General features: G+C 36.1%; 1 protein-coding gene across 1 annotated transcript; it reads right to left on the bottom strand.

The window, feature by feature from the left end:
- Positions 1-57: 57 nt before the first annotated feature.
- mapk13 (mitogen-activated protein kinase 13) lies at positions 58-11,767 on the bottom strand. Its single transcript, XM_087780757.1, has 12 exons — positions 11,580-11,767; positions 9,108-9,237; positions 8,980-9,038; positions 7,761-7,866; positions 7,557-7,586; positions 5,957-6,004; positions 5,025-5,139; positions 4,871-4,942; positions 3,485-3,564; positions 3,322-3,400; positions 2,730-2,903; positions 58-691 (listed from the first exon to the last, which is right to left on the bottom strand). The coding sequence occupies exons 1-12, from the start codon at positions 11,690-11,692 to the stop codon at positions 606-608; spliced, it is 1,092 nt and encodes a 363-aa protein (XP_087636883.1). The 5' UTR covers positions 11,693-11,767; the 3' UTR covers positions 58-605.
- Positions 11,768-27,115: the final 15,348 nt, after the last annotated feature.

Consider the following 27,115-nt stretch of genomic DNA (forward strand, 5'->3'; position numbering starts at 1 on the left):
ATAAACAAGAAAACAAAACACCCCCTTAACGTGTTGTATTGACAAAATGACAATCCATTCGTTTAGTTAATTTTATTTAGTAAACTATAAGGCAGTTATTGTTGGATCCAGCAAAAAACAATTGAACATCCAGCATACATATGATCTCATGGCTTTACACTGAATATTACACACATGTCAAGAATTTATTATGTGAAATGAACATTTACGTTTACCTGTAACTGTTATAAAACAGCTGAAACACAAGCTTAAATTAACCGGGAATATCTATTCAACACTGCCACCACTTGTCAAAAAAAGGGAGAATTTATTGTATGCATTTATAGAAAATACAACTACATGTATTGAATAATACCGGGAAAATAAACCATCCGTTTCCTCAAGCTTGATGCTCACAGACCATAGTAAACAAGTCTAAACAAATGTAAACAATCACAAATGAACAACCTCGATATAAAAAGGGCTGACTGTGATAGAACGATTTCCAGTGTGAGATGGGACTGAAACGAACGAGGGTGAGGAAATAAATGCTCAGTTGGACAATAGAAGGGCACAGTTGGCTGCATGCCTTGAGAGTCGGGGCTTCAATAATCACATTCATCAAGTCAAGGAGTCATAGTGAGAGTGTTTTTCCTCTTCGAATCTCTCCGTGGGAAAGGAACAAAGCTCTTCACCTCTTTGAAACACAAGCCTGCAGACCGGAAAAAAACATTTGTTAGTTTGGATGTGTATTGGAAAGAATCTGGTGATACAAAACAGAGGCAACAATACGACATATTGCAATACATTGCGAGATATTGTGATATTATAGGAACAAGGATATCATTGTACTATTTTTGAGTGCTTGACTGTAGTGTACCATAATTTAAAGACCTCATTACTCTTGACAAAGTCATAACTGCTTGTATTTGTTTTGAAACTAAAATATGTCCTGACATCAACTTGGAAAAAGTGCTAGAACTGCATCCTCTCGTACTCGGTTGTCACCAGGATCTCGCGAGACTTCAATGTTCATTTAGCTGCGGAGGCAGGCTGTTGCCATCTAGCGGCCGGAATTGCAACACAAAAATAAACAAACTGCGAGAATATTTGTGAATCAATTGTAATATATATATATATATATACACACACACACACACTTTATTGATGAACTATAAACCACAAAAATACCATAGAATATGATTCGCTAACAAATGAAAGGAAAAAAAAAAGAGATTATTTTGTCAATAATTGATACATCGCTGTAGAATATAGATATATAGACAGATAGATAAAACTTTATTGATCCCTCTGGAGCAGCAACACAGATAAGAACAAAGTTTCTATAGAAAGAAAGAACAAGATGACACAATCTAAGGCTAAAGTTAAAGAACATGGACCAAAGAAAAGATAACAAAGACAAAGGATACAAAGATTAACATTGAATAGAATCATATTTTCACTCCACTCCTGCTCCTAAACTCACAATTAAACAATCTAATAGCACGAGGAATGAATGAGTCCCTTGCTGCGTCTCAAATCCCATACTACTCTTAGTATACTAGAAGTTAGTATGCATCAGTTTAGTGTACATACTAACTAGTACGCAAATTCTCCACAGATAGTCTGTCTCAAATCAAACTCTGCTGCTACACACTAAACGGAAATCACATGACGGCTTCTTCTTCTACTTCTATTTAACGATGTTTCAACCAACTGTTTGAATGCTATCGACACCTGCTGGCAGCACGTTTGGAAAAAGAAATAAAGAAAAAATATGAGAATCTAAATATTCGCGAGATATTTAAGCTGGTATCAGCACCGAAGACGTATCATCCTTCTACTGCTGCTGAAAATGCACCTGTATATGCAAGTATATGCATATATATGCATTTATATATGATGTAACTTCCGTTTAAAACGTCATTAAGATGGTGGCTGTTTAGGGTGGTTAGTGTCCATCGAACCATACTCAGTTTTGTGGGTGTGTTAGTACGCCAATTTAGTGTGAATGGCGCACTAAATTTCGCATACTAAGAATTGAGACGCACTAGCGCACTAAAAATACTAACTTTTAGTACGCTAGTATGCGATTTGAGACACAGCATATTACTGTTGCATCATGGGAGGAGCATTAGTGCACTCCATCTGCTTCTCTGCTCACTGTTGACAGAATATTGATATCTGTATAATCTTGTATCTTGTAAAATAATATCGCAATATCCGCTTTGTAGTCAACTGTATCCTCTCGTTCTTAGCCTTGCTGTATTTAAGTTACTTTAGCTGCGTAAGCTCTAATGAATGTCAAAGGTTCAACAATAATAATAAATAAAAATAAAATATTTTTCTTTGACAGTTGACGGGCGTGGTTCCTGACAGTGGTTGGCAAAGTCATACAGCTGCCGGTGATCAATCAATCAGCCGTGACAGATTCAGCTCGTACCAGTCCCACCTGGTCATTTTTGTTTGACTCAGCTACGTTCTACTTGCTTGCTGTTCCAACTTTGTTCCTCCGACGTTCTTGTTCCTGACGTTTCTACCAGTCAGCGTTTTTTGTTACTCTGTTTTTGGTGAGTGTTTAATTTGCCTTTTATTCTTTCCCCCCTCAGTGGATTGTGTGTCTTGCTGCCCTGTCGGAATCTACCCCCTTGTTTTCCTTGGACTGTTTTTTTTTATTGTCTTCTACTTGTGGGTCACCTTAAGAAGATTCATGACAATAAGAAAAGCGATTTAATCGTAATTTAACTCACGCTTCCACTCCTCCAGTGATAACGTGGCGTTGTCGTGGCTGTCGTCGTACGGCGTGGGCTCGGGGAAATCCTCCGGGTCCCTCAGGCTGTCAAAGTATGGATGCTCGAGAGCGAGTTCAGCCGTGAGCCTCTCGTCTCCGTCTAGGACCAACATCTTTTCCAGCAGGTCGATGCCTGGAAACGGGTACATTCTCATCACATTTTGCACTAAAAACCCTTTTAAACAAGCATTTTTCAAAGGGTTAACAGATGTAAATGGAAGAATTGGCATCATCCCGTTTAATAATGTTTGTTCTGCCATTTGGAAACATCGGTTTTGATCCATATTGTCCAACATTAGAGGAAAAATACACTAATATTTATTAATAATAATAATAATAATAATGTCTATTTATATAGCGCCTTTCTAGACCAGGGTCACAAAGCGCTTTGACAGCCATTCACACATACTGATACCCTAATAAATAAATAAAAATACAAGGTTACCTACTGTAGCTTTTAAAAGGTTAGATGAAACTCTTAACTTCAGATTCAATAATTCAACATTAATGTTTTTTTTAAGGACGGACACTTCTGGTTGGTCAGAGCTCACCTTTTGCACTGGCGCGAGGAAACAACATTGAGAAGTCTTTTCTTGGGCAACGAGTAAGTGACTTAATATAACTTTTGGCCTGTTTTTTAAAGAGAAAAATGTTATTCATCATGATATATATTAGGGTAGGAAACAGATATGAATATATATATTGGAGGTCTACCTCTGGGCTGTCCAGCTTCTGGATGAACTCTGGCCCAGGAACACCCGTCACCTTCATGATTTGTGTCAACTGGTCCATGTCTGGTTGAAGTCCGAGGTCAAGGATCCTTAAGATCGTGTAACATCACATAATCGCTCAAACCACACTTTTAACTGTCATTTATATAATTTATGTGATTGATAGATTCCTATTATCAGCATTTCTAATACAGCTTTTATCTGTGAAACTTCATTAAAATAAATAAAATATATTTTTAAAAAGTAATTATCTTATTTTAATATACTAGTGGCAGAGCAATTGATTTTGACGACAAATCAAGGACACAAAACTGTCCTAATGCAAGAAAATATAATGTATTTAATGTTGGAATAACTACTGTAATTTCTGAACTATAACACCTAATTTCTTTGAAGCTAATTTATCGAGTTTCACGGCTTAACATCCTCCAGGGGGCGCTCTAGCAGAAGGCGAAATGAATGAGATGTTGCGTCAAGAGAGACGACAACATTTTTAATATATAACTAAAGCAGGTTCTTTTTAACCAAAGACGCAATATTACCACTCAGAAGCAACAAAAGGCGTGTCTATCGCTAGGATTCTTCACTTTTGACCCAAATTTAAATCTGGAGACTAGTTCCTGCTAAACTTTACGGTGATTTCCCTTACGCCATTTACTAGGAGGAAATAAATGTTTCGGCTTTCAAATTAAGAGCATTGATTCGTCTTCCTTGTAATCCTTTACTATCAAGATCATACTCTATACTGTTTAAATCCATGTTTGCTAATCCTTTTTAAATGATTTATCAGTTCATTCATTTCTTTCTATATCCATTGATTGTTTAAAAGTAATTTAGATTTTCAGCCAATTTAAAGCTCTCATATCATTAAATATGGCAGGTTAAAGAATTTGAATACATAACTTTATATAAATTGATGATTAATACTTCATATTTCATCTGTGACTCTTGTGTCAATGTCAAAGATGACAGGTTTATGAAGCTATAAATCAATATTTATCCACGATTAATGACTGACATAGATCTAGAGGATGTAGACTAATATCCCAGAACATATCAATAATAAGTTTCTCTTTTGGGTTTATATACTTGTAAATCTGACACTAAAGGAGTCGGTACCTCATGTCACTGCATTTATTCATGTTTATCTAATGTTACGTAGAATTAAAATGTATTATTCACTAACATGTCTAACTGGAATACATTTTTTTACTAATGAATTCCTAAAAACATGCCTCGAGCAGAAGATAACGTCTTGTCGCACTTAAGTTTTATATCCACAAATAAAGATGTCAAAACTGACAGTAGCTCTGGCGTAAAAAAAAAGAAGTTGAACTTGACTGAACTCATCAGGCGTCAGAAAGGATACAGTCTTTTCCTTTAAAAAGGGTTTTTCCGTTGATCATCTCGCCCATGATGCAGCCCACAGACCAGATGTCCACTGCAGGGGAAAAACCACCAAAGACAGAATCAGCATCAACAACCAGGATGAATCCGTCAAGTCAGCAACAATCGTGTCTTGCCGGTCTGGGTGTAATGCATCCAGTTCAGGATGACCTCGGGCGCCCGGTACCACCGGGTCACCACGTATCCTGTCATCTCGGCGTCGGTGCTCCGCGCCAGGCCGAAGTCCAGAATCTGAAAGCGTTGGCAGAACATTTTAACATCTTATGAAGCGCACGTGAAATTCATTTAATGCAGTATAATCTTTATAGTTTGAAAGAAGTACAACATATTAGCTTAACTACAATGTTAGCTTGTTTATTATCTGATATAATTAAAATGGCTTAGAACAATATAAAGTCAATTATGCTCAAGGATTAAACGTTTCTTCACGTGTCTTTAAGATACAATCTTTATACATTATAATATTAAGGTTAATATGTCAATATTTTGACAAGTACTGGTAATTACCATTGTTATTTCCAAACAAAGCAATTCAAAACAGTTAAAAAAAGTCTCCTAAAACTACAATCTTTAATACAATATTAAGATGAATATCTAAGTGTTCTTTTTGGTATAATCAACATTATTCTTACATCCACTATATACCATTAAGAATTTGAGATTTAAGCCTCCAGTAAACCATTAAATGAGAGAACCAGCTCAATAAAATGTCAAATTTAGGGCAACAATTGTGACAACTGTGGTATAAAAGTGTTTATTTGTTTAAGTTGTTTGTGATGAAGAATACAACAAACATTAATACATATTTTATAAAAACACTGCAGAAACTGTTAAGTAAATCCTAAACTAACGCAGAATGTGTCTGGTTCTAATGTTACCAAAATCTGGCTTTAATGTAAATTAAAATGCACATAATCAATTTCACTGCAGTTGTTTGACCTCCTCACTACATACATAAATACTACAGATCTACCGTTTCTTAATGCATTTAATCATCAAGTAGGAATGCAGGTCGTACTTTATGAAAACGGTAAAATGGGAATCAAACCTTCAGCTCACAATCTTGATTAACCGCCAGATTTCCAGGCTTCAGATCCTGAAATGAGAGCAGAAAGTTGGACGCCAGTACATTTCAATTTATCGGTGTGTTAGTGAAGCTTCGTGAAGCATCGTCTACATATACAGAGCACACTTAAATGTACCTTTTGCTCCATAACGTTTACTTTATTTGGATGAAACTCATGCTCTTGATGAAGAGCAAGAGTTGACACAAGACAAACATGAAGACAAACATGAAGACAAACATGAAGACAGACATGAAGACAGACATGAAGACAGACATGAAGACAGACAAGAAGACAGGCAAGAAGACAAACAAGAAGACAGACATGAAGACAGACATGACGACAAACATGACGACAAACATGACGACAAACAAGAAGACAGACATGAAGACAGACATGAAGACAAACATGAAGACAGACATGACGACAAACAAGAAGACAGACATGCAGACAGACATTAAGACAGACAAGAAGACAGACATGAAGACAAACAAGAAGACAGACATGCAGACAAACAAGAAGACAGACATGCAGACAAACAAGAAGACAGACAAGAAGACAGACAAGAAGACAGACAAGAAGACAGACATGAAGACAGACATGAAGACAGACATGAAGACAGACAAGAAGACAGACATGAAGACAAACAAGAAGACAGACATGAAGACAAATAAGAAGACAGACATGAAGACAGACATGACGACAAACAAGAAGACAGACATGAAGACAGACATGAAGACAGACATGAAGACAAACATGAAGACAGACATGACGACAAACAAGAAGACAGACATGAAGACAGACATGCAGACAGACATGAAGACAGACAAGAAGACAGACATGAAGACAAACAAGAAGACAGACATGCAGACAAACAAGAAGACAGACATGCAGACAAACAAGAAGACAGACATGCAGACGGACAAGAAGACAGACATGAAGACAAACAAGAAGACAGACATGCAGACAGACATGCAGACAGACATGCAGACAGACATGAAGAGTCATTATGATAATAAAAATCATTTTCATACAGTATATTATCTATATATATATATATATATATACACACACACCACACACAAGTATAGTATATTCATATTAGTAGTATATTCAAACCCACTACATGTGTATTTGTCTATATTATTGCACAGAAAACTAAAATCTAAATACTTTAAAAAAAAAATTAACGCATACTTTAAGTGTTGTAAATTTAATATTAAAAATAAAAAAACACTTTTTAACAAGTTAATATATTATTTCACCTAAAAAACCTAAATAAAAATGTACAATTAAATCAATAATTTATGATTATCCTTGACAAAAACGTTTTTATTTCATTACAACTAAGACCCACCCACTGGTAAAATACTACTATTAATACTCACAAAACGCTCTATATATATCAGTATCGACGGTAATGATTTATTTTATTGTGAAGTTGAGAAAAGTATTGAATGAATAGAGCGTGAGTCAAGCGTGTTATTGAAGGGTGTGTCTGGACACGGATGACATGCAAAGACACATCTCAGACTCATCCTACCAGTTAGTTAACAGTGTAAACATACTGAGGAACAAACTTACCCTGTGGATTATCCCGGCCTTGTGGATGTACTGAGTCACATAAAGATAAAAAAAAAATCACTATTATTCACTCTTTTCTTGTCTCCCACCATATAGTTCCCACTCTTATTTCCTCCCCTCTCAGCTGCCGGTGGGCTTCATGTCACCATGGCGACGCTCACCAACGCAGCGAGAGTGTGTGTTTAGTGTCGTCTCTGAGCTCACCCTGAGTCCACACAGCATCTGATAGACCAGAAACTGCACTTTGTCTTCTGAGAGATGACCTCTGACCTTAGACAGGTCGGTAAACATGTATGGCATCACCAGGTAGCTGCGAGAAAAACAAAAAAAAGGAGGTCAAGTACTGAACCACTCACTGGAATAGTACGACTAGTAATACTCTTTAACTATATATAGGTAAAATAAATGTAATTTCTCATATAAACTCATGATTTATTTAAGTGTTAACTCTTAAACCCAAGGTCTTGACTTAACTTTAACTTAACAACCAAGTAACACTTGTTATCTCAGGGTCGAGGTGACCCAAAGGCCTGAAAACAAATGTGTTCGAGGTATCCCTTGTTTTGTCTCTAGGTCAAGGTGACCCGAAGGCGCCAAAACATATGTATTTGTGGTATCCCTTGTGTTTTCTCTGGGTCATGGTGAACCAGTGGCCTGAAAATAAATGTATTTGAGGTATCCCTTTTGTTAGCGCAGGGTCAAGGTGACCCGAAAGCCTGAAAATGAACGCGTTCGTAGTATTCCTTGTGTTGTCTTTGGTCACGGTGACCCGATGGCCTGAAAACAAATGTATTTGTGGTATCCCTTGTGTTTTCTCTGGGTCACGTTGACCTGAAGGCCCGAAAACAAATGTGTTTGTGGTATTCCTTGTGTTGGTTCTGGATTAATGCGACCCAGTGGCCTGAAAACAAATGTGTTTGTGGTATCCCTTGTGTTGTCTCTGGGTCAAGGTGACCCGGTGGACTGAAAACAAATGTGTTTGTGGTATCCCTTGTGTTTTCTCTGGGTCAAGGTGACCCGGTGGACTGAAAAAAAAAATGTGTTTGTGGTATCCCTCGTGTTTTCTGGCTTTCATAAATGCATATGCAATGTTGGAGGTCGTTCACCTTGACCCAGAGACAACACAAGGTTTAAACTTGTATAGCGTGAACTAAAATTATAATTTAAAATAAAAAGTAATTTGAAAGTGAATAAAATTTTAAACCGAACTCAATATTGCTAGAAATCTACTGTCCCCGATCATTATGTTGTATAATTTTAAGTTTAGAAAACTAAAAACTAATGTGATGGTAAGTATAGGTTCATCTTGACATGGATCACTTTCACTTTCAAATCGGTTGAAAAAAAAAATTTGCATCAGTCATATCCGTCCTAAAATCAAAGGACGGCAAAATGCAAAATTAAATTTGGTAAAATGACTCACAAGTCCTGGAAGTCGTCGAGGCTGGAGGCAGGTGTAAACACATTTTGAAGTCCAATCACCTGTCAGGAATGAATCAGTCAGAGTCAGAAACATCGTGTGGTGACTCGTTGGTGTGAGGGCCGACTCACATTTTCGTGTTTCATGTGTTTGAGGAGCCGGAGCTCCCGGTACGCTCTCTTGGCGAAGATCTCGGACTGGAAGGGCCTGTGGAGCTTCTTGATGGCCGCTTTCTCGCCGTTCTTCTGGTTGACGGCTGAGCTGCGGAGCAGAAATGAGGAAGGAAATCAGACTTCGCTTCTGCAAGTGCTCGGCATTCTTTGATCTCGGTGCATTTTGAGGTTTCTGAGAGGTTGAGATAAGGAGTCTGAGGCGGGGGTTCTGGTGCTGCTCGTTGAACTACAGTAACAGCTGATCTGCATGTTTGGAGACATAGAGGGCAAAAACATTGTAGGAGGGGAATCTATTTGGAGTCACATCCACCAACACAGATTATGTTTCACTATTGGATATCACTGAAGACTTGCTGCTAAGATTCTTGTATTTATTTGGTCAATTTTATACATTTAAAAATATATATATTAACCATCACGCTGGCACTGAGATCCACCATCCTTGTCACTACCTTTTTATCTCAAACTGACTCGTATTCAGACCCTGAAAACTCTCACAATCTGGGCAACAACACGACGCCGAAGTCAAAAAGTGATGGATGTTATGCAATTTTTTTTATTTAAACGGCATGATTCATTCTTCACCTGCCAGACAAAAAAAAAAAACGTGGTTATGTTGGCCTCACAAAAGGCACTTGAGAATCGCCGGTCCCATATCAACAGACAGACAGAGACTGTTTGGATGTATTGTTTTGTGAAGAGTTGGAAAAAAGAAAAACAGTGTTTTGTTTGGCCTCCAGAGAGTTGCACAATAGACAAGCACTGGTTCTGAATCAGTGCTTGTGAGCGACGAAGCTGGGATGAAGAAGCGTCAATACAGATGGAAATAGTTGGAGAGTTTCTATTTATCAGCAGTACAGCATCGTCATCAGTTTTTTAAAGCTATTTTATTTTGACAAAAGTAGTGTTTTATTGTTTTTAAATGTGTGCTTTAGAGGTAACTAGGCCTTAAACTAAACAACAATGAATAAACAAGCTCTGTGTATGACATTATATAAAGAGAAAATCAAGGTGGGAATTTAAGTAGAAATATATAATAATACAATAAAAATAGGAAAACCCTTTATTGGAACAGGTCATTCATAGCCTTTGTGCCTCAAACTTAAATATATTAATTTAATCATGATGGGATCATCCAAAAGTGACCAAATACCCTTTACTACTAATAAATTCATATTAATTGTGTTTAATAACAAAAAAAACACAACAATCTCGGTGTAAAAAGGTGCGTGTTGCAAAATTTAGACGAGGTGAAATAACCTTTTTGCAAATGCTAAATACTCTTACCGAAGTTCACATTCTTAACAGTTTATTCTATGTAATGTGACCCACAGACCATGAACCCACTGAAGCTATTAGCCTGTCCACTTATCATACCAAACACCACTTTAGCTCTTAAGACTCGCATTTAGACTCACATTGTTTTTCTTGTGAATAAATAATAACATTGCTTTGGCTGTTAGTTAGTGAGAATAGTATACGTTCTACCTAAACAAACAGGTAGCGGGACAGGGAAGTGTGATGGGCGGGTTTCAAGTTTCCATGTCGATGCAGAAACTGTTTATTTACCTTTTCGGTTCTGGGCTCATATGACACTATTATACAGTCCAGACAGAACTATTTTTCTTTTCACACACTTCCTGATCTGATGGCCTCCGTAGATAACACTTAATCATTGCAGAATATATAATTTATCCGTGTCTGAAAATTCAAAAATACTCAAGAACACTGGAAAACTAAAGCTGTTGTTCCAGGTTTTTTTTTTAGACAGGCTCTTTTTTATTTATTATTAATTATTTAAAAAAGATAAACGAGATGTTTCATGCTTTATTCCATCACAATTGTATATGTATTACCTACAAATCAATGTAGGAATTTAAGTAGAAATATATTATACATTAAAAAGAGGAAAAGGTCTTTATCGGACCAGGTCATTCATAACATTTGTGCCTCAAACTTAAATATATTAAATGTTTAATCATGATGGGATGATCCAAAAGCGTTTAATAACTAAAAAAACAACAACAATCTCGGTGTAAAAGGGTAATAATATTAAATTGTGATGGAATAAAGTATGAAACACCTCGTTTATTAAAAAAATATAATAATAAATAAAAAAAGAGGCTAAAAGTATTTATTTTAGTTTTCCTACTTCTCTTGTCAAAATAATATTTTTAATAAACTAAATAAACTTAAAATGAAGTTATAATTTCTCATATAAAAGTCATGACTTCTGACCAACGTCCTCCCTCTCTACTGTCACAAATAACTTAATGTAAACGTAAATAAATAACCTTATGATGCGACTATACTATGTTTATTATGCTGTTATAACATCCGTCCCTGCGTTTTCGCGGAGGATGTTCCTGAAGGCCCACCTATGTCTCCAGGTGAGCCCCTGCTTCCTACACTTTCAGTCGCGGAACTCACCACACGCTGCCGTAGGCTCCGGTTCCGATCTGCTTGAGTCGACTGTATTTCTCCGGAACGACCCACACGGTGCTGTTGATCTCCTCCCGGGTGAACTGAGGCGGAGGTTCCATGGCGATCAGCAGCAGAGACAGGAAGAGTGAAAGTTCTCCACCTCTTATTTCAACCACTTGCTTTTTTTTTTTTTTTTTTTGTAAAATCGAAAGATAGTTGTGAGATCACAAGTGCCGGTAACACCTTCAAAATAAAAGGCATTGTGGGCGCCGACATATTAAATCAATTTAATTTCTAATTATCTATTTATTACCTTAAAACTAAATTCAAACAATAGAAATAGTCAATCACTTAATAAATAAACAAATACAAGTATAATATTTTTAAAATATCAACGCAATCATTATACACACAAAATTACAATTGACTATATATAGACTTAAAAGTATTAATTTAAATAACGATTAAGTAATCTAGATTGACGCTCTGTTTACGTCTCACTTTGTTTGTTTTGACAGTGTGATCGCTGTTTTTCCGGTGTTACTTTCACGCTCTTGATGCGTCAAACGCAGCGTTACGTATTCAATGAACCCCAGAGAATAATAACGCGTTTATTCAAGGAAAGGAATCTCCACTGTTCGATCTAAGGACACAAGGATATGTTTTAATGGTGCTTAAGAATCATAATGCGTTGATATACGGGAAGAAAATGCTGCACCCTCTTCTAACGACGAGGACGGTGCCAGCTTGCCTGCCATAACATGTCAACAAGGCAAGATTTGTTCCCTCCTACACAGAGTGTTACTTCCATGAATAATATCTGTACATTAACAGCATGAATGAATCACGACAGCCCGCCAGCACTCGATCCATTCATGCATTTACCCAAAAAAAGAAAGAAGTGCCACATCTACAACTGAGTATATATACAAATAAATAAGATTTGCAGTGAAATAAACCAACCTTGAGCAGGATTATTCTTGAATACGACTGGTGGAGATGCTTTCCCTCCATGATAAGCAGGTGTCACTGACATTTGTTTTGTCTTCAGTGGGTGTTTTGAAGACACAGGAAGTCAAACACGATTTAAAAATCTAAGCCAAATGCATCACATGGGATTTAAAAAAGAAGTGTCAACATTAAGACGCATAATAACATCAACATAACATAGTTTTTAGTATGACACAGGCGTCATTTCAGGCCGATTAATTCATATTTACCATCTCGTGGAAGACAAGAGTTTACTAAACATTGAGTGTATTCCCTCGCTTTTAACACAGCAGGAGACTCTGCAGCTGTTTTTAGTGCATTTTACTTGTTTTATTTGCTTTTATTATCTTACTATTTTCAACTCAGTTTATGTTAGGTTTGGTACAACTTTATTGATTTTTTTTTTCCAATTAGACACAGCAATACAGCAATTATTCATAAAAAAATAAGAACAAGAACAAAGAGAAATAAAGAGAAAGAACAAGATGATACAATCTAAGTCTACATATAAAGAACATAGATCAAAGAAAATTAACAAAGACAAAGGATACAAAGACTAACATAGAATAGAACGTCATGATACTTTTACTCCACTCCTGCCCCCGAACTCAGAATTGTACAATATAATAGCCCGAGTATAATGTTGTGTGATATATTATGTTCTTGAACAGCACATTGTTTTTTTTCAGTGCTTTATAAATAAAGTTAAGTTTGGTTGAGTATATTTATTGAGAAAAAAAACTTCCTGTCATTAATACTGACACCTTTTCCTACGAGATATTATTGATTTGCTATTTAATTTGAGATTTACAATACGTATTCTCTTATTTTTAAGAAATAGAGAGTAATTTAACCTCTGAATAACTGCAGTTTGCATTGTTATGTAATAGCTAAGCTAGCAAGCGCAATTCAAATGGTTAACCCTTGTTATCTCAGGGTCAAGGTGAACGACCTCCACCACTGCATTATTTCTGGAAGCCAAGGAGGTTTTTCATCTTGACCCAGAAACAACACAAGGGATACAATAAGCACATTTGTTTTCAGGTTTCCAGGTCACCTTGCTCTGAAAGTAAGAACCAGAATTTTAAAATGGATCCTGAAAGAAAGTGGCAGCCAGTGTAGAGTTTTAAGGATCGGGTAAATGTGAGTTCTTCTACTAGTGCTTGTCAGAATTTTTGCTGCAGAGTTTTGTATCAACTGCAGGCGAGACAGATCCTTCTTGTTTAGACAAATAAAAGGGTGGCAAGGTTATCTTATAAATGTATGTGGTAACTTGCTTGCTTGAGACCTTGGCTCCTACAAGGGTTTGAGTGATGCCATCTGCTGTTAATGATATATTATACTTAATGAAATACAAATAATATTAGAGACAATTAAATATATAACCACACAAACACCCACACAGCGTTAAACAACAAAATATGAATCTAAATTCGATCAAAGCATTTTTTGACCATTTTTACATTAACTAGACCTTTATCCATATTATTCACTGAAATATATGTTTTTTTTTCTCTCTCCCTCCTTCAGCTCTAGAAAGTCTCATTCAGACAGTCTGGTGCACCGGGGCTCTGGTACCACTGGAAGCAGGACCAGGTCCTTGAGATCACTGCAGAGGCCTTCAGGTCAGGACTTGTGTTTCTCCGACTACAGACATCCTGTCAGGCATTGTACTGGAGTGTCCCACGAGTATAGGAGAGTATGTGGAGTGCACAACGAGGCGGCTCCGAGAGAGAGAAAAAGGGGAAGTGATCCGGAGAGAAGAGCCACTGTAGCTCACCAACAAACCAGGATCCGACCAGGAAAACCACTTCTGCTTTCTGAAGGAGCTCTGATATAAAATGTAATTACATTTAGTTGTTGAGACAGTGCTACCCTCGTTACATCACCTCCAACTCTATTTTTAGACGTCCCTGTGGATTCAATTTAGAAAATAGATTTCACGCTCACGAAACAGTCAGAAGACGTCTTACATAAGCTGCTTAGTCAACGTTTGTGCTTATGCTTCGTCCTTTTACGTCGTCACCGCCAATGTCAATATGCAAAATCTGTGACTTTATTGACACGGTTCTCTTGTTAAATCCTGCAGGATTTAGGTCTAGGTGTCAGTACATTCATCTGCTTATGCTGATAAAAAACAGTCTAAACTTAGACAATATGGATTTTGCCAAGAAATCCACACTTTGACAGATAATTATGACTAAAAATAAATGTTTATTTTTATCCTTGTTTCGAGAGATGGCGAAAATACATTCAGAATAAGGCACATCATTTGAAAAAAAAGAGGGTATAATATTAACAACCTGTCCTCTGTAACAGGACATCAAAGACACTGTTTACACTTATCTCATATACACACAAATAAAATGCAAATTTAAAAACAATAACTACCTTTTTTTGTGTGTGTTTACAAAACTGGCAATAAAAGTTTCTGAAGAAAAAAAATCAACCTTAAATGAAAATGCAGAGAGCGGGAAGAAACACATGTCCAAGAAACTTTAATAACTGGGATAAACTATTAGGGGCGCTATTTTCAGCGCCCCAAAATCATAGTCAGAGAAGACTCCTGATTGGCGCAAATATATTCTCGTTAATATGCCAAGATGTGTGATTGGCCGAGCTACCTAAATTTGAGGCACTGGTGGGCTCTGCAAACAAGCGCCCCCAGATCGACAGGTATGGAGAAACATTTGTGCCCCCGGACTTTAAACATACATTCTCTCTGTAGATTTACAGCATCAAAACAAAAATTTGAATTTGAAAAAAAAGTAATTTTTTCAAGGCATGAATATATTCAGTTTCAAATTCGATGAATCAAAAGATAAATGTAATTAAGTAAGCAAGTCATTTTTATTTGTATAGCGCTTTTCCAGACCAGGGTCACAAAGCACTTAAAACAATCAAAACAATATTCAATAAAGTATATATTTTAAAGATCAAGATAAAACTGATGAACACAACAGGAGCTCCAGAAAATCAAGGAAAAGCCTGAACAAATAAAAACGTCTTAAGATAATAATAATAATGTAATAATAATGTAAAAAACAAGTATTCAGTTAAATAATTAAACGTAAAAAAACATTTTACATTCATTTTTCTTCCACAGACAAGATATGACGAACGAGGAAACAAACCACGATTATAAACGGTGAAATCATTTGAAATACCAGGAACTGTGTCACTGTCAAAGCCTTTTTCTTTTCCAGTACTGGTTTTCACCACTAGGGGGAAGTCACAGACTGTACACTGAGCCTCCACTGTTCTCACCCCTCTCTCCCTCTCTCCCTCCCTCCTTCCCTCCCTTCTCCTCCTCCCTTTTTACAACTGCCACGGCTGATTTGGGTGGGAGATGGTGGCGAGAGATGATGAATAACAATTAGGATCTTTTGGAACAGGAAGCAGAGACGACGCCAAAGCCAATATAATATTTTAATACACATTTCTCATCCTTTCTTCTTGCTACAAATGTTGACAAATCTCACCGCAGTGCACCTCGGGGCCCTCAGTCCTAATTGTCCCGGCGGATGTGTACGTAAATCAATTGGACGTTGTGAGTGATCACATTTATTTTCCCAAATTCTCTCTTCAGGAAAAGTCATTAATGGTTTGAGATGAGGACAAGTTGCCACGGATTCCAACTGATCCGCCCGTGAAGCAGAATTAAGTGGCTGTGGATGACAAGTACAATCGTTTATAGTGAATATTAATTGTTGGTCCCCGCGGAGGGAAACCGTGCGTCATTCGTCCACTGCTGCGTGGTTACAAACTCCAGCGTCACATTCTCCACTTGCACGTGAAGAATGATCGTTTTACACCCTTTTTAATGTCGTATAACTATGTTTGATTTTCATTTAAGGAAAAAAAAGTGGCAAAATAATGGATTTAAAATGTACTATAATCAAGTTAAGACATTAAAGCAGGGTTGGGCAATTATAATTCTTCAAGGGCCACATTCAATTTTGTGAAAGTTGTTAGGGGCCGTCACTTATTTATAGTATTAACCATCATAAAGTACCAACTCTATACACTATAATCTACTCTTTATATCATGACATTAGTTCACGCTGAGCTATTCCTTAATTACTGATTATTAACAGGAAATGAATAAGTTATTAAAGATAAATTATATTTAAAAACCCATTATAAGGTGTAAGTACTTTAAGAGAAGTAATTGTCTAGTAATAATACTGTAAGTAAGTAAAACGGCACAACTATAAAAGTATTAATAGCATTAAAAATAACTTTGTAATTGTGAATATGTTCCCTATTCTAAATTGCCATTATAATAATATTCATTAATTTAAAGTATTTGACAGTTATGATGTCAAATTAAATGTTAAACACTTTACTACTTGGTCTTTTGTTTTTTTTTCTACGAGTAAATGAGCGTATTAATAATAAATGTGTTCCCATATTCTAATGTGTCAAGCAAAAAGAAAGACGAGAAAATCCCTAAAAAAAAGGACATTCGTCATTAGGGCGTAGCATTTATTAAGCTAAATAAGCTGTAAATTTAATCTTGTATATATTTTTTCAAAAAATTTCTTCCATTAACTTAAAAATTTTTTTTTAGGAATTAATATATACCGGTACTCGAAAAATTACACACAAGAAAGGAGGGAAAAAGTGTTATGTGTAAATGTAAATTAATAATAAATACAAAATACATTTGTTGATTACAACCATTTATACATGATCATACTTTGACATGACGAGGGCCGTATAAATACAGTCAAAGGGCTGCATGTGGCCCCCGGGCCGCACTTTTCCCAGATCTGCATTAAAGGATAAAATACAATATATAAAGAAGCTAAACACATTATATAAACATGATTCAATCACAATAATTACATTTAATTGTATACAAAAAGAACAATGTCGCCCCAAAAGAAACTTCACCTTAACCAGGAAAACTAAGATTATTTTTCTTTCATTCAGTATTGACTTTTATTCGTTTCTTCTGCTGAAATAAATATATAAATTAAGGAATGACTGTCCAAGAAATGAAATGTGACGACAAGTAATCCATGAGTTACAATTAGACAATCAAGTGAGGAAATATCGTTCCACTCCTGCGACCAATGACAACTGTTTATCATCGGTTACTGCAAACACACACACATCACCGTCTTGCCATGAATCACAATTACACCTGCTGATGTCGGTTACTGCAATAAGTCCACATTATTTACCCCCCCTTTCTCCTGTATTGACTCCCCTGAGACCAGACAGGTTTTTACTGCATCCAAAGAATCCCCTTCATTCGTCTGATGAATGTCTTCTGTTTGCGTCATTACTGATGGATGTGTGTGTTTATCTGTAATGTGTTCAGGAATACGCGGCGCCGCCTTTAGAGGCTTGTCATTAAAATAAAGGACATGTTTTTTTTTTGTGTCAGAATAGAAGCATTCTGCTGCTCGGTTTTAATACAGCATGTAAGACTATCATAAATAAAAGGGATCAAGTTATACATAAAACTTTATTTTCCAAGCCCTATTTGTTTTCTCTAAGTCACAAGAGTTCACGTTTTATATATACAGTATATATATATATATATATATAATATATTGACAGCGGTAATAATGTGATGTGCGGTACCAGTAGATCACCTCAAAGAATCCGTATTAAAGTGGCAATAGATATGTTCTGAAATATTGTTTTTGGCGCCCCTGTTGGTTAGAGAATGTAACTGCAATGTTGAAACTCCTATGTAATTAGTTTTGTTCACCAGCCTTTTTTCCTTGGTAAGAAAAAGAGCATTTTTATTATATAAAACTATAAATAAAATTATATTATTATTTTTTATATAATTTTAATTAAAATAAAGTTCATTTCAATAAGTACTTAATTTCATGAGCTCCCAGAAAAGCTATCTTTTTTTATTCGATGTAAATATATATTATTATATAATAACTGATGCCTTTTTCTGCGGGTGATGTAAAACAAAGACAATTACATTTTATTATTTACCTGTTTTTTCTTTCAATAAAATGATCTGGCTCTTACAAAGACACTGTTTACTTGAGCCACATTATAGACAGAAGATGTAAAAACCCTTTAGGCAACAGTGGGTCTGAAAAACCTTTTAACAAACCAGTTAAGAATCCCTGATTTTAATTGTTGCTTTAACAAGTGTGTCACCTTAATAAAAAGTATTGTTCTCATCAAATATACATCTTCCTTTTTAACTGCAGGGATTATTTTTTTAATTTACTATAATTATTTCAACAGGAACAAAAAGCAAGACTGAACCACTAATAAGGTTTACAAACAATTGCCTCAGATATATAAACAGGAAATGATGTTGAGTGTTGAAGGGGTCAATATTAGTAGTTATTAAAGGAGCTGAATTTTAGTTCATTACACTGCGTCGAGGAATGAGAACATTTGCATTCATTGATCTGCATATATTAGTGCATTTATTTGCTGCTGTTTATTTGAATGTCATTCTGACCCGTGTTATGTTTCAGTCTCAGTCGATATCTCAATCCATCAAGTTCCTTTAAAGGTCACAGCAGAGAAAAAAAATAGTTTATTTAACTTTTAAATGAGTAAAAACATCAATAGTTTTCAATATTCTGGCCTTTATTCAGTGAAGATGTTGTTTTATAACAAAACTTTCTAGGCAAAATTCTAATTTTCATGAATTTTCACACAAAATAATCACTTTTTTTTCTCTCCTCTTTTGCAATCACAGCCGAAAGACGAAATTGCCACCCAGCAGTAAAACCCGCCGCCGACTTCCCGCCGGCTGCTTTCCGCGGTGACCTGGGAAGGAGGCGGCGGGGTCACGCTGACTCGCTGAAACTCGACGCCACAGTCGCTGACTTGACACTGCGCCAGCGTTTCGATTCGCTCGGAGAAACAACATGGCCGCCTTGGCTGTGTGCTGACGAACACGTTAGGGGAGTCGCCAGCCAGTTTCTTTTTTTTTTCTCCCCTTCCCTGCGAGAACAACAACACAGGGAACATTCGAGGACCTCGATCGCACACTTGCATCGCCGTCCAAACTAGCGGGAACAATTTGTGGTTACAAACTTTTCTTGATCATTAATCTTCCCGGAACACTCTTTTTACTTATCGACTGACAAACAAACCTTTCTTTTTAAAACCAACCACGAACAAACAAAAGCCGTCATTTTTCAAATACCACCGTCATTATTTGTGGTTATTGTCAGCTCCATTAGTCACCCTGCTCGTCCCCGCGACAATAGGAGCTGCCACCATCATTAGAATTGAGACGATAAATCTGCTCGATCAAAAGCTGGAATCATTTCATATTTCCAGACGCCAACAGATCTGGAAACAAGAACAATTAGTTAACGTGGGGGAAACATCTGGCTTTTTCGTCGGTCGTCTCTCATTATGTCTGAAAGGAAAATCAAAAGTCGTGTCTAGTTGTTTGTCTGGACTTTTGATTGTTTTCTGAAGCTCTAATAACAAGTATAAAGGTCCCACAGATCGCAAACCTTGATCAAAACCTGATTTCCTGGTTTACTTAACCACCCAAGTGATGATGGGATCCCCATGTTTTGCACCATGGACTGGTTTGATGCCAGCATTATTTTCACCGACTGACCTTCAGATAACAGAGAAAATAAATGAGCAGCAAAAAAAAGTATGTTAAGTAAGTAATATTTAAGTACATGAAAAGTAGAACGCTGATTCAAGGTGGCGCACTATATACCTATAAGTAACACAGATTTACTATTATTAGGAACTTATTTATAGTATTAACCATGAAAAAAAAGTACCAACTCTACACTAATCTACCCTTAATATTATGACATTAGTTCACGCTGAACTATTCCTTAATTACTGATTATTAACAGGAAATAAAGAAGTTATAAGGTAAGGTAAGGTAAACATTAGTTCACACTGAACTATTCCTTAATTACTGATTATTAACAGGAAATAAAGAAGTTATAAGGTAAGGTAAGGTAAACATTAGTTCACACTGAACTATTCCTTAATTACTGATTATTAACAGGAAATAAAGAAGTTATTAAAGATCAATTAAAAAGCCATTATAAGGTGTAAGTACCACAGGAGAAGTAATTGTCTAGTAATAATACTGTCTCTTTGAAAGTAAAAAAAAAAAGTATTAATAGTATCGTCATTAATCAAAAAATGACCATTTGTAATTGTGAGTATGTTTCCTATTCTAAAGGACCATTATATTCATATTCATTTATTTAAAGTATTTGACAGTTATGACATCAATTTAATGCTATTTATTACTGGGTCTTTTGTGTTTTTTTTTCTACTAGTAAATGAGCGTATTAATAATAAATATGTGTTCCCCTATTCTATTATGTTAAAGTTTTATTAATTTCCACTAGTTTTATGGATTATTTGCTGAGTTAACTTTACCAAAACAACTTTCTTAACGTTTAAATTAGACAAGTTATTATTTCTTTCTATTTATGTGTTGCCTATTAAATACCTCACGGACATGGTACACAGTAGACAAAGTGACAACTACAGTTGTCAAAGCTTTAAAAAAAATGAACAACATATTTAATAGAAAAGCAGACAATCGCATAAGCTCCTTGACAGCGTTAATAATGTGATGTGCGGTACCAGTAGACACAGAAAATCAGCTCAAAGAATACGCTTTAAAGTGGCAATAGATATATTCTAAAATATTGTTTTTGGCGCCCTCGTTGGTCAGAAATTGGAACTGCAATGTTGTAACTCCTATTTTCTTAGTTTTCACAGAGTGCATTTGGATTACAAAACAAAATAAAAGGCTCTGTTTGTGTCTGTTTACTTTATAGTTTCGTCGCAACAATTACTTCAAAAAGTCTTTTAGTACTCCATATTATCAAGTAGTTTGGTGGTGATGTAAAAAACTTAAAGAATGTGAAGACATTTTACTATTCAATGACTATTTAAAATTAAACAATCATAACAAAAAAAGATAAAAGAAAAATAAAAAAATAATGTTTTTTTAATTGAATATGAATTTAATTGGATGTCCATGGCAGAAAACTATCTTGTCTTATTTAATTTTGCTTTAAATGGTTCAACCCACACACCGATGCGTCGCCTACATCTGACAAAAAAAAAAGGTTCCCCTGTTGCTTCATGTCCAGTCCAGGCTCAACATCAACTCTTCTCACCAAAATGAGTTTTGATGTGAAGACAGCTTCTCCGGGTGGATGCCCAAAGTAGAAGGGGCATCTTTATTCAATGATACCGGCCATCAGCGGATATTGTGTTTGTCATTTCTGGCCTGTTGTCATCGCACATCACTCTCCAAACAGTCTACCTGCCCACACAAAGAGCAGCAGCTGCTGGCCTGAAGCCGGGATGGTCCCCATAGTTTCACTTGGCTCACCATCTGTGCTGGAGGCAGAACCTTGTGATGACCATTACACTCTCTTTTAAATGTCATTTTTACAAAGCTTGAGGCAGCGAATCAGTCTAGACGTGTACTGGAGTGGCGACAGAAAAACTCCCTACGAATAAAAAGAAATATAAAGCGATATCCTGGCGATGACTGAGGACAAGAGGATACAGTCGACTCCAGCAGCTTTTAAAAGCTGATGTTTGGACATATTTTGGTTTAAAAGAAATGAAAGCAGTATCTTCTGTAAAACAAGTCAAGTACTCGAACAACACTACAAATATCCTTGTTCCTATAGTTTAGAAATATATCGCAATATACCACAGTTTATCGCAGTTGTCCCTGTGTTGTCGGTACATATCGGATCACACGTCAACTGTTCACACTAATGACACTTTAATTCTTCTAATCCACTTAAACTTTGAATATAGGTATAGTTAAGGTAAATATAGTTATATAAGGTATATAGTAAGTAAAGGTTATTTGTAAAGCGAAACTGAAAGTAAGAGTATAAAAATTGGATCTTGAAAGAAACTGGCAGCCAGTGAAGAGTTTTAAGGATGTGAAGTTCTTCTACTAGAGCAGGTCAGAATTCTCGCTGCAGAGTTTTGTATTAACTGCAGGCGAGACAGCTCCTTGTTTAGACATAAAAATAAACTGTTACAATAGTCCAGACGAGAAGAAACAAACACATGGATTACAAGCTCCAGCTTGTGTTGTGACATCATTTCCCTAAGTTCAGAGATTTTTCTCAGTTGAAGCAAACAGTTCTTGGTCAGTTTTCTGCAGTGTTGAACTAGAGACATGTCTTTGTCAAATACAACACCCAGGTTTCTCAGGCTCAGTTTACAGACTGGCCTAAGTCACCCTACATGTACTTTCTCAATTTAAAATGTATATTCTCACAGACTCATACATTGGCCCATGTTTCCACTCCTTCTCCTCCACCTCCTTCCATCCCACATCTCAGTGAAAGCCACTTTGCAGTCATGACTCAAACATTTTGTTAACACTTCCTAAAGTTCTCCTCGAGGGCTTCTAAGTTTTTTGCCACAGATCCTCCTCTGAGAAACAACTGCAGCTCCGAGCGGCGCCAGCTTTTAAGTTCTCTCTTGACAAGTTTTGTACCTGGTTTTTGTCACAACTTTGCTTTTTTGACTCGTTTTTCTTTCAAATTCCTCTCCTGGTGGAGCAATTCTACAAGGTTTTTGCCTGTATGTCTGAGCCTTTAATGTTCAGGGAAAGGCATACTTAAACCTGGAGTTTAATGTAAGTGTAACTTCAACTATATGGAGAGTGTAGCTGATATTTAAGCAGATGCAGTTTTTTAGTGAATACAGATTTTAAACAATTGACATTTATAAGCACTAATTAAGAGACAAAACCAGACGAGGTAGAAAATAAGAAGCAAAACCAATAGAACAAGAATGCGATTCATAAATTACTCGATATTTGTATATTTTGATCATATGAATCCAATTTTTAATCTTTAATTTGAGAATAAAAAAAACTGTTTTAATTGTGTGAAAACAATGGTCAGTCACACCATTACGCTGCCATCGATTCGTCTAGTAAATGGAATAATATATATATTTTTTTATGTGTTAACATGCAGCACTTGATTGATACACAACAATAATAACCGTGGCGTGTGAAACTAAAGGTTTCAGGCGACACTTGAGTCTCAAACAAAGCAGAATGTAAATGAACTGCATTCTCAAGTTTCTTTAAAATATTAACTACTTTATGATTACAACATTTAAATATAAATAAAATGCTATAATATAGAAAGCTACGATATTTTGTGTATTTTAAAAAAATCTCTTGATAACACTGGTTCTTATGTGCTAATGCTTGAAACTCAAATGTATACATTGAATTAACTTGTGTTAAAATGAATGGACAGTAATCAAGGGAAGTGAAGACGAAAGTGCAGGCAGGGTGGAACAGGTAAAGAAAACTGACTCATTCTTGTATTGAAGTCTCGACATATGAATGATGACAATTGTTCGGGAAATTAAACAAGTCCATATTTTAAACTTGTTTGTAGCAGAAGCTTAAAGGCCAATGTTTTTTCCAAAAAAATTCTCTTGTTGAATGTTCAATACACGATGGATGTTACAGACGAGCAGTATGGAGTTATTTGGATGTTTTTAAGGTTGTCTTTTTGGACGAAGAAAACTGAGCTTCAGTTACTACATTACATTTTTGTCTACAACACTAAAAAGGAACAGATTAGTCTGAAGAAATCTGAATTTTGGGTGAACTATCCCTTAGCTCTCTTGTTCCAGTCCGCAGTGTCAGATCATCCACACTCTTAAAGTTGACATCTTTATTGTTCCTTGTTCTATATATATATATATATATATGTTCGATACTCCCTTTAACTTTCCTCCTTCGTCAAGCTTGTGTTGACAACTTTGTGAATTTTCCGTTTACTCTTCTCTCTCCGTCCTGAATTGTAAATTCATCTCTGATTCAAATTCATCTGTTCTCCTGAAGTCGTCCCTTCTGTTCGTCTTATCAAATGGTTTAAAAAGGTACTTTCATCTGCGTCGAAGCCTCTCCAGGTCCAGTAATTGCCGGGCTTTTTCCCTGACAACTTTTATCGTCATTTGTTTTTTTTTCTTTCGTAGGTAGTGATTAAATAAAGGAGGCTATAAGTGAGGAACAAAAGTAAACTTTCTGTTTACCGCGAGTGGCTGCTTGAATAATCACAGGTTGAATAATTACGGGGATGTGCGACGCTATGTCAAGTGTGAGCTAATTAACGACAGCAGATGCTTCACGGCGGCGGACGCGCAAATGAAGTGCAATCACAATGCGAGAAAAAAAAACAAAAAACTACCCTTATAAGTGAAAAACAACAACCTGAAGCTTCGGGATTCATCCTGCCGTTTAAAAAAAAAAAAATCGGGCGTGTAAAACAGCATCATGTTGCGAGAAGACTCAGTGAGACAAACCGGTTAATGGGGTATGAAGCGGGTCGATACAATTAGAGTCCGTTACTTACTTTCCATCCTAAACCCGCTGACTCGTTCGTCCGTCTCGAATCCATAGATGTCGTCATAACCGGTTCGGATTCCCCTATTGTTGGCATCTTTACGAGAATCATTAAAGATGTCAGAGTTGTCGTCTCTTGGCAGCCGAGGTGAAAACCCCCCCCCCCCTCGTAATGGGCCTTTTATTGAACATCTACTGGTAATTGAACGGTAATGAACTGTTCTGTGACCTGTGGTGTGTGAGTAATTGATTCTGAAAGAGTGTTTGTCTCGACCTGGGCAGACACTGTGGATGAGGCATCTGTTGTCACAACGTGTTGTTGTTGCGTCTGTCACCGATAGATGGCGACGTCGCTCTTTCGATTGCCATGAAACAAAAATTGTGTTTTATTGTTGTTGCTGTAGTCCGATTGATCCATCCTCCAAAAATAAACAGCTAAGCTGCAGGTGTCCACCCACAGTGAGATAAGGGTTTTTGTGTTTCGGGATTATTCTGGTTGTTATATATTTTGTCCTCCATCCATTGTTGCAATTTTCTCTATTTTCTGCTTGTATGGGTGTGAATTATTTCTTTTCTCATTTCCCCCAATAACAAACGTGGCTCCCGGTGTAGAAAAATTCCATTTTTGTATCGCAGTCATTACTGCAGATATCTCTGTTATTGATTTCTAATTAAAAAGTGAGTCAATTTTCTTAATAATAATGATGCCATTACACAGCATGACACTGTGTTTTTTACATATTCTGAACCAAAAATAGCCTCTTAAGTTAACATAATGACTTTTAAATACACGCACAATTAAAACCTTTCTAATTATGTCCATCAATCCACCAAAGACATCTTATTTCATTAGTCGGTGCAGAAGAAGTGTCAAAGAACTGCAGGTATCTGTGCTCCAGTCGGCTCGAGCAGCACATTTGTGATGTGTTCCAAGCTTAGAGAGGAAGATTTAATCTCTCTATCGACTCCTGGGTCGGCTCCGTGATCCTCTAGCTGGATCTGGAAAAAAAACATTCAAAGGAAGTCGTCCCCTTAGGCATCCACATGAGTTGCCTGAACCCGTCTCCTCAAACTTTTACAGCGCTGTCCCAGATAACAGAGCTGTGTTTGCATTCATAAGAGAACCGTTGATGCCTCCGTTGATAATTCATGTAGAGTTTTGACTCTCAGTGGTAAAAATACATAAATCAATTAAGGCAAAAGTAAAGTTCCCGTTTTCTTGTAGACATAATTCATTCATAACTGATTTCAACCTTGTTGGCTTCTAATTAGAACACAAAATAAAAGTTTAGAACTTTTAATATGAAAGAAAAAAACAAAACAAACTTTCAAATATTATAAATTGGATTTTTTTTTAAATTATTTTTATTAATAAGAGTAAGAAATAAAATTCACAAATTCAAGTTGTTAAAAAATGAACTAATATAATCAGAATCAGAATATCTTTATTGCCAGGGATGTCTGAACAAACACACACACATTTTGTAAAAAATGAAACAGCAATTTCGATAAAACACATCATATACTATCAGTAGTTATAGGAAATATAACGACAAAATTGAAGGGGAAATAATTGAACCTACATGAATCACAGCCAAAATTAACATGACATAAAACCTATTGGTTTGATTTGGAACATTCATGACATGATGAAAAAAACAAACAAATAAACAAAAATTGCGTCCACAAAATAATAATTCATAGCCAGTAATCTCTCTTGTCACTTACCCGAATAACCCAATTGGTAGATCAGACCTCTCTTGACCTGGATGAAGCCGGCTTGAACCCTATACTAGGAATTGTAATTTTAAGTGGTTACAATAGAAACCTAATTGTGTTGCAACTGCAGAAGCAGACTCGCAATCTCCAGGCTCCCTTTTGTAATCTAGTAAAGGCATATATTCCGGTTACACGACTTATGTACCAACGACGTCATGGCTTATCTTTTACTGCGTTATGCATCATAAGATTGTTTTTAGTCACTTTAAAGCACAGATGCAAAATAAGAGATAAAATAAAGACGATTTTTATTCAGCATTGAGGCATTATTTATATATATATAAATACACAGTATGTTTTGGATTTAGTCATAATAAGAGACAGTATTTTGTCGAATAGGCTAACTAAGCAGTTTGTTTAAGATTTGTGAGACTAGATGAGACATTTAAGATTGAATTCTGTTAAAAATCTGGATAAT

The sequence above is a fragment of the Callionymus lyra genome, chromosome 19 (assembly GCF_982586985.1).
Source record: "Callionymus lyra chromosome 19, fCalLyr1.hap1.1, whole genome shotgun sequence".
NCBI lineage: Eukaryota > Metazoa > Chordata > Actinopteri > Syngnathiformes > Callionymidae > Callionymus > Callionymus lyra.